Source organism: Hipposideros armiger, unplaced genomic scaffold, assembly GCF_001890085.2.
Source record: "Hipposideros armiger isolate ML-2016 unplaced genomic scaffold, ASM189008v1 scaffold_552, whole genome shotgun sequence".
NCBI lineage: Eukaryota > Metazoa > Chordata > Mammalia > Chiroptera > Hipposideridae > Hipposideros > Hipposideros armiger.
Window position 1 is genome coordinate 1,057,016 of NW_017731902.1, and position 9,240 is coordinate 1,066,255.

General features: G+C 39.2%; 1 protein-coding gene across 1 annotated transcript in view; it reads left to right on the forward strand.

Moving 5' to 3' along the window:
• The window catches only part of SDAD1 (SDA1 domain containing 1), a 36,847-nt gene extending 27,873 nt beyond the window's left edge, over nt 1–8,974 (forward strand). The window contains exons 10-15 of the mRNA XM_019623488.1: nt 683–812; nt 2,310–2,401; nt 2,539–2,729; nt 2,837–2,921; nt 3,751–3,912; nt 5,596–8,974. Coding sequence (XP_019479033.1) covers nt 683–812; nt 2,310–2,401; nt 2,539–2,729; nt 2,837–2,921; nt 3,751–3,912; nt 5,596–5,643 — 708 coding nt within the window. The 3' untranslated portion in view covers nt 5,644–8,974. The remainder of the gene's footprint in view (nt 1–682; nt 813–2,309; nt 2,402–2,538; nt 2,730–2,836; nt 2,922–3,750; nt 3,913–5,595) is intronic.
• The last annotated feature ends 266 nt before the right edge of the window (nt 8,975–9,240 follow it).

The following is a 9,240-nucleotide window of genomic DNA, read 5'->3' on the forward strand; positions in this document are numbered from 1 at the left end:
AGTAGCAACGAAAATAATTTTATGGTTGGGGGTCACCACAACATGAGGAACTGTATTAAGGGGTCGCGGCATTAGGAAGGTTGAGAACCGCTGATCTAAAGGTTGGGGACTCAGATGATGAGAGTAATTTCCTACAGTTTACATTTTAGTATCTGTGATGCTTCCATTATGAGTATTGGAGATATGTGTAGTTCTATTCTTTAAGTTCAGAATACAACTGATTGAATACCATTGCTTTAAATATTTTATAATTGGCACGTACTCTGTGATGATGACTAAGTCTTCTAGACTAGTCAGGCTGTTTCACCTTGAAAGCTTTTGGTTCATTAACAGATTGGAATCTCAAAGATGAGTCAGTAGCTGATGCCATTGGAGTTGGGAGAGAAGGGAGATGCGTGTCTGTGACAGGAAGACAGATGGTGATCTCAAGGCTTAAGACTTGGACCAGTTATTTTTTAATAACTGCCAGTTTCCTGGCCTGGGTCAGAAGAGAACAAGGAAATAGTGAGCAGAGTTCTAACTGAGGGATTTACTTTGACCCAAGTGGACTGTTACTGTCATTTGATTACTGTCATTTTTTTGTGATTCTCTCCCTTCTAAATTCATAATCATAGAGAATCCTTTTCATGAATAATGTTTTGCGATCGAAGGACCTTATTTAAAACAATTTCCTTTCCTTTAGGGTAAGCCTACAGAGGCCTCCGTAGAAGCAAGAGTGCAAAAATATGGAGAACTAGATGCTAAAGATTACATTCCAGGAGCAGAAATTCTGGAAGTTGAAAAAGAAGAAGAGAATGCTGAAAACGATGAAGGTTCATTTTTATTTCACCATTATTAAGAACAAAATCATTTCTATAGCTCTATTGACCTTGGAATCTTTATGCTGTTTGAACATTCAGTCATGAGATTTTTACTGAACAGTGACTTTTGCCATGCACTGTTACAAGCATTGGGGATCAAATGGGCATAGTTTTTGCTCTTAGGGAACTTACATGACAGTGTAGGAGACGTCTTTTCATGTCCTCCAGGTAAGCTGCCCCTTATCAAGGGTATGCTGGGCACTTGGGAAAGATAATGGGTTTTTGTTTATTGCCTGGAAAAAAAATGATGAAGATTAGTCCTTAGCAATCCTCCAAAATTCTCCTGTTGAAGGAGAATGCTTGTTAAACTTATTAAAGAATGCTTGAGGAACTCCATTCTGATTTCTAGGGTTAGCCTTTATTACATTAGTTGCTGGCATCCTGTTTTCTTCCTGTTCATTCATTTCATTTATTCATTTATTGTTTCAACAAAGCTTTCTTAAGCATTAGCTGTGGGCTGGTCACTATCAATGCAAAGATGAATGATATGGTCCCTGCTCTTTAGTGCCTTTCATAAAGAGCTGAACAATAAAGTGTTAATAGGATTTATAATTGGAGTGGTCAGGAGAGAGGTCAGATCTACCTCAGAGGTTCAAAAGAGGCCTCAAGGAGATGGTGACCCATGAACTGTATCTTGAATTATTAGTGAGGAATGGTAGAATAATGGAGACTTTCTAGGCAAACTGAGCAAAATCCTGAAGGATTTCAGAAACTATTGCAGGATAGGCTACAAGGTGGAATATAGCAAAATATCAGATCAGAGATTGAGTTGAGACCTTATCATGAGTGGCTGTGTATATGCCATACCAAAGAGCTGGGACACTGTCCTGTAGAACATGGAGAACCACTGAAATTGCAGGTATCTGTGGTTTTGAAAGCTTACTGTGGTAGCTCCATTCAGAACTCCTAATACCTCTTTATTGAGGGGTCTACAAGGTTCCTTTACATCCAAAGTCTTCCACTTCAGTTCTCTGAATGACTGTTTCTGTTTCGAAAGACATGTATTAATGTGCTTAGATGAGTTAGATAACTTGCTGCATGGCCAAAATAAATGTACAGTTCAGTTTTCATGGACAGTTTGGTGGAAAGAACATGGGCTCTAGAGCCAGACACGGTTTTCATGATTTCAGTGTAGGCTACATTTTCTAACAGTATGGCTTTGGGCAGGTTTCTTAACTCGAGAGCCTGTTCCTCTTCTGTTGATTTCTAAGGATTAGAAAAAGTGTGCAGTTCTGGCTCAGTGTAGACACTTGGTAAGTGCCTATTCCTCATTCTTTAAATTAATTAAACAGATACAGCTTACTTACCACTAAATGTCGCTCAGTTCTTGGTCTGGAGAGCACCTGTTTGAAGTTCATAACCTTACTTTTCTTTGGCTTGATTTATCTCGACTTACCATGAGTTCCCAGCGTAAAGCGAGCATCCTAATGGTGTGTGTTTCTCACACAGATGGGTGGGAAAGCGCCAGTCTCGATGAGGAGGATGACGATGGCGAATGGGTTGATGTGCACCACTCCTCCGATGAAGAGCAGCAAGAAATCGTAAGTCTTGAGATTTCCTTCTACCAGGGCCTCATCACTCTGATGTGGATTGAGACTTAATTTACGCTGGGCCCCGTTGGGGGCGAAGCTCTCGCTGAAGCCTGGAGCCATGTAAGCCTCTGTTGTGTGCTCTCCAGTCCAACAGGCTGAACAGCATGCCTGTGGAGGAGCGGAAGGCCAAGGCGGCAGCCGTCAGCACTAGCCGAGTTTTAACTCAGGAAGACTTCCAGAAAATCCGCCTGGCCCAAATGAGGAAAGAACTCGACGCTGCCCCCGGGAAAGCCCCAAAGAGGAAATATATCGAAATAGACAGTGACGAAGAGTCCAGGTAAAACAGCACATACACCAGGCCTTCAGTCAGCTCACATGATAATTAAAGTATTAGGGAAAGGATTTCCACCCTTGTTTCATATTATATTTATTCCTTCACCCCAGGGGCGAATTACTTTCTCTTCGGGACATTGAACGCCTTCATAAAAAGCCAAAGTCTGACAAGGAGACAAGACTGGCAACTGCAATGGTGAGCGAGGCATGCCTTTCTCTAGTCCTTTCAACAGAAAGCAAAGGAATGAAATGTGACCCAGAACTTGTATAGGCACAGAACGACAGTTTTTTTAATGTTTTAAATAAAGGTATAATGAACATAGAATAAAATGCATAGATGTGAACTATTCGGTTAGATGAGTCTTAACAACTCGATAGCCATGTAACCGCCATTCAAACCTGTTGCAGAGCACAGCAAAGCACTATTCCATGTTTGTGATTTCAGGGAGGCTCGTTACATTTATCAAAGCTGTTAGAAAAGCAGGGGAGTATTTACAGTCATTAATGAAAAGCCAGAGTCGCCTCTGGCAAGGACTGTAGCTGTTTGGGATTGCACCCTGCTCATACTCGTATTTCCAGCTTCGTTTTCTGCACCATTACCTCTTTTAGGCACCATCCCATACTGGCTCCACATCATTTCTACTGAAACCTGTTTAGATAAAGTTTAAAAACCTATGTTCTTTCTGCTGCACACCTTTGCGTACACTATGCCTACTTCCTGAAATGCTCTACCCTTCCGCTCCCTCCCCTCACCATGAGTGCCTTCATCCTGCCAAAACAGCTGATGGGTGTCCCTTTCTAGGAAGCTCCTCAGACCTCACCAGACTGAGTTATGACCTTTTCTTCCACTGAGCTCCCCTTGCCCCATTATAATATACCATGCTCCTTTCTCCCCTGGGCTGAGGTACTGGGGAGCAAGGACTGCGCTCCATTCATCTTGGCCATCCAGTAGAGCACCTGGCACAGGGGAGACTTTATATTGATTAGATAAATCACGAAGTGTTTGTGTGTGTGTTTGCTAATAGGCTGGAAAGACAGACCGAAAAGAGTTTGTGAGGAAGAAAACCAAAATGAATCCATTTTCCAGTTCTACAAATAAAGAGAAGAAAAAACAGAAGAACTTCATGATGATGCGCTATAGCCATAATGTCCGCTCAAAAAATAAGCGTTCCTTCCGAGAAAAGCAGGTGAGTTCAACTTGAAGCCTGATTGGCTAGAATAGTGTTGTCATTCTAAGACTCCTTTACGTTTGGGGTGGACTTCTAAAGACCTTGCGTTATGTGTGTCTTAGGATAAATAGGAAGTGTCATTGGAGAGGCGGAAGGTAGTCAGGGCATGTAAATCCTAGACCTGACTTGGTTGAGATGCACCTGTGCGACCAAAGGGGAGTCTGTTTTTCTCTCTAAGTAAATGGGTGCAGCAAGCTAGATGATCTCTAAGGGCCATTCCCTTGCTAGAATTCTCTGACATTTCTTACATGAAATATAATATCAAAATTAGCTGAATAAGAATTTTTGAGGGCTGTTATATACCTGGCACTTCTTTGAAAAGCAATGATTGTGTGGTAGTATCTCAGAGACAGTTTTAGTAAAGCAGTGAAAACTAAGTAGTTCTGTTGTTTTGATCCTTCTATATGAGCCTTTTTGCAAAGCCTTTATATTTATAGGCCTTTGGGATTTCATTTTATCCATTTTTGGTCTTTGATGGTTCTGTGTTGGGCTTGCTTAGTTCAGTAATTCACTCTAGTAAAACAAATTTATGTTTTAATGTCTTCCTCTACTGGGGGTGTACTGTAGTCGATCCAACTGTATTCTGAAAAATCGCCAGGGAATCAGGTCAAGGGTAAAGTAGTTCCACATTCTGAGCCAGTGTTTACAACACTAGTCAGGGACGAGCCTTCCAGGCCTAAACATAATGGCCAGCTTTCCAGGGCAGTGCTGTCTGGGTGGGAACCAAGTCAGTATTAACTGAATTAAGGTGCCATTTAAAGTCTGCCTGTCTGCTTATGTAATCTTTCTAGCTCTAAGCTGTTTTTAACGTTATGTAAGTAGTAAAGTGACAGCATTTTGAAGTTGAAATTGAGTGGAAAGGAAAGGTGCCATTTAAGATTTTGAATCTTGCCAATTTAAATTTATAGTTGAATTGATTAATTATATTAGTTTATCCTTCACCAGCCCTTTGTAAGAGTTTATGGGTGAGGAAATAGTAATAGTTTGTAGGCCTTGCTTCATTCATGAGGTTTTTATGACCTTGCTACATTTTAGCTAAGGGTGTTCCTGCACGCTGTACTTCCTGGTTTTTTGGCATGATAGAGAAGCCTGGCTTTGTGCCTTGTCAGCATGTTAATTTAATCAGCATACAACAATATGAACAAACTGAACAAACTGGGATCAAACCAATTATACAGATGAGAAAATAAGACATTTATAGATGAGTTTGAGAAATACCACCTTAGCCATACAAATTAGGTTAAAATCAACTTGTTAATTTTTTTCTGTACCTTAAGTGTTCTAGTTACTCTGCCTGTCTACAAAGAAATACCAAGACTTGGGTATGAACTAAAGCAAGGAGTCAGTAACTTAAAATCATAAAATTTAAACCTTTAGATGTAAAGCCAGGCTCCTGTTTTGGGCTTTTTTATCAAGAGGTGGGACCAGCAGTCAAGAGCTTTGCCTGTTTCCTTCCTAGCAGTAAGGAGGCCCCAGCCTGGTTACAGATTTGATGCGTTTTGGAAGATTTCACTATTTGTAGTTTTTCAGGATGATTTATATCAACTCTGATTCCATATTGGTACACTTCCATATAACTAAATTAGTATAATGGTGTACCCAAATGTTATCATGTTTAGATTTTTTTTTTTTATCTTGCAGTTGGCGCTACGAGATGCACTTTTGAAAAAGAGAAAAAGAATGAAGTAACCTGGACAAGCAAGTTTCCCATTCCAAGGAGAATGCTGAATTTGTGTCATTTCTCTGAAAATTAGTAAATCAAGAATATTCATTTACATGAAAAAGTCCAGAAGCACTATATTGTGAAAACCAAAGTAAATTTGGTAGCAGTTTGGGTGTTTTTATTTTGGAGATGGGTAATGGCGGGAGTGTTTGAAATGTAAATAGTAGTGGTGTTGTAAAATTGTTTTCATTTAGCATTCATGCAAAGAATAAATTATTGAGTGCCTATTAATTGTCACTATAGATGTAAAAATAACCATAACCCCTCACTCGAGACATTCTCAGACTATTTGGGGGGTGTGTACACAGGTGTGTATATGTGTATTTATGTGCACTGTAAATAGTTCTGTAGTAGAGATAGGTCCATATTTCTATGGGGTCACAGAGGCCTTACAGACTTACTCTCCAGGGGATGGGAGTTACATATTCTTTTAAAACAGGACAATGTTACAAGAGTAAGAGGTTCTTACTTGTAAATAGGCTTACCTGCTAAAAACAGGTCCCTGCTGTACAGATTTTGGGTAGACAGTTTAGCTCTTTTAGTCCATCCAAAAGTTATAAATATTTGTTTTGAATGCCAGATGAAAACCTCGCTTTTTAAATGGCCTTAAGTATAAATAGTAATCTTGGAGTGTCTTTAGATCATCATTTGGGCTGCTAACTCTTCTGTAGATGAAAAAGAAATCCAATTGGTTTCCTTAGCCTTTTTTCATCTTGTAATATTTTCAGCCCACTGTTTGCCTTGTGTCCATAAAGGTTTTCTAATATCAAATAGGTACTCTTGTATGTGTTGAGTGGCTGCGTTGGTCTCTCTTCCCTATGTATGCTTGAGTCAATTTCAGGGGACACAAAAGCTGTGTTCTCTCTCTTTGCAAGTCGTTGCATTTGGAAAGCTTGGTGCCTTTTACCTCAGATTTCTGAGATTATATCGTGGTAGATGAGAAAATTGTTCTATATTACTTTAAAGTAAAAAGTAATTTTCTGTCCACTCAGAATTAGAAAGCAGCTTCCAAAACCACTTTTCGTATTCCCTTTCCAGTATCTTCCGTTCACTTTCTGAGTTCAACTTCAGTTTTATTTGAATGAAACTTTGTGACTTTCCCCAAGATGCCCCAGATCACTGGAGTTTGCTTGTGAAGAACATTAAGTTTAATGATTAAATTGCACTGGCCTAGTGAAGGGAGCTCTCAGTCAACCCCAGCAACTTCAGTGTTTCATAGAAAATGTCTGATGCAAATTTGAATGTTTCAGACCGAAAACTGCTCTTTCTCTTTTCTTTTTTGCATTTTTGAACTGAGTTACCTCCTCATGTGTCTAGCTCAAGAGAAGTAAATAAAATTCAGAATGGCATAGCAGCTAAGTCCATAGCTTTGCTGCATGAATTGCCATGGTGCCTAGAAATTCCGTCCTTCGCTAGACTTCCTCACCCACTTAGATGGCAGGCGGCCAAAGTCCAGCCTGCGTTCTGACTTGTGTTCTGCTGTGGCTTCCCCCTGCTCTTAACTGAGGTTTACATGCAAGATAGAAAAATACCTGGCTTACAAGGGTGCAGTCTTAACTTTTATTTCCTTAATCCCACAGTATCTTATTTCTGATTCCTTATATCATTTTGTGAATCTCTTGAGAATATTTTCTGTTGACTATAAATTTGAAGATCAGATCTTCACACGGTTGGATGCCACCAACAAAGACAAGGTGACCTTCCCGGGTGACTTTTACCTTGAAGAAGTCGCCAGGGTCCCATCTAGAATGCTAATGTACAGTTATGTAGGTGATCGTAGCAAGTTCCAGGAGAAAATAAGCTGCACGACAGGCAGAGTCTGTTCCCTGACTTATCCCGTGCCCAGCAAACATTTGAAACACGACTTAGTCCCTAACTGTCCATCTTCTCTCTGTAAATATAATCCAACCTACCTCACTGATGCTTTTGAGAATTTTGAGAACCGATGGTTATAAGCATTTAGCATGGTATTTGCCACAAAATAAGCATTCAGGAAATTTCTCATCAAATATTAGATATCTGTTAAGTTTTTATTTTACCTTTTGCTCAATTTACTTGAAATGACAATTGCAGTTGCTGCAGGTATGTGTGTTACCCCTCAGTAATGTGGGGGGAGAACTAGCTGGAAATACACAAATGTATATTGAATGCTCACTATGTGCAAAGCTCTGCTAGGTGCTGTGTGTGTTGCAAACACAGTGTTCCTTCAGGTGGAAACTGTAAATCCAACGAAGGAAATAGACTTAACAAAATGCCTCTATAACACAAGGCCACTTATAGAGTGATCAAAACAGGCAGAGCCTGACGAAGGGGCAGTTCAGCTGGCAGGAGGGTGAAATGCCTGTTTGCTGACAAACATGCTTGGGATGAACGGGGCAGCAGTAGGAAATATATTCCTGAATCATGAAAGAAAACGTTACGGTTTAAAAGTTGGTACAATTTTTTAAAAAAATTATAGTTAACATAAATTTTTTCATTACTTCACAGTCTAATTCTTTGAAAATGTATACTCTTCGTAGAGTGTTATATGGCAACTCGGTGTTAACCGGAATGTTTAATCAGCTGGAATATTCTGTTCTTCAAACTACTTTGGAGAAACACTTCTTAAAACTGTTCTACCAAATGACATCCTTTCATTATATAAAAATAAAACTGAAAGTTAACTATTGCTTACATAGTTTTAGAATGTGCTGTATGAGATTTTAAAAAGATATTGAATATGAATAGGAAGGTAAGATGCTGACATGGAGCGTTTTTTCTTAGAAGGAAATGACCTTTTCTCTCCTCGTACAGTCTTTGGCCTGCACTTGTTTAAAAATGCAAGCAAGAACAGAAAGCACAGCTAATTCTGTACTGTTTAAATACATACATTTGTATAGGGCACTCATTATGTGGTAATCTTATTTCCTTCTGCAAATTTCGTTGTCATTGTTTTGTCAATTCAATCTCAATATGAAAATGATTAATATATGATTTATCCATATGATGGAATATTATACAGCCATCAAAATGTTTATAATAGGAAATGCTTATAAATGAAAAGAACAAAGTACAAAAGTTTATAGTATAATCCGATTACCTGTGAGAAAATGGAAAATAATAAAAGCTCAAGAGGAAATATGCTAAATGTTAAACTTGTTTTTCTTCGGTGTTGGGATTGTGTGCAAGGTTTTTTTTTTCTTTCTGCTTTTTTTCTTTCCACTTTCTGAATCTTTTCTAGTGTATGTGTTTTTACTTACGTCACTGTATAAGAAACAAAATATTTGAGGCCAGAGAATAAAGGTGCCTTAAGACTCACTCCTGTGAAATTATTTAAATTAGAGGTAATGCAGTTACACCAAGGCAAGGGTTGATGTGAAAATACACCAAAGGAGTTGTGGTCTTACCTTAACCGCTCTCCCACTTGTTTACGGGCAGGGTGCTAGATGGGACCCTCTTCTTCTAGCCAGCAATACCAGATGTTAGCACAAGTGCTCAGCATAATTCTTAGGGAAAATAATTTGTGGTATGCACCAAGAGCCTAAAAATTAGTCTTAACCTTTGACTCAAACCTACTTCTGAGA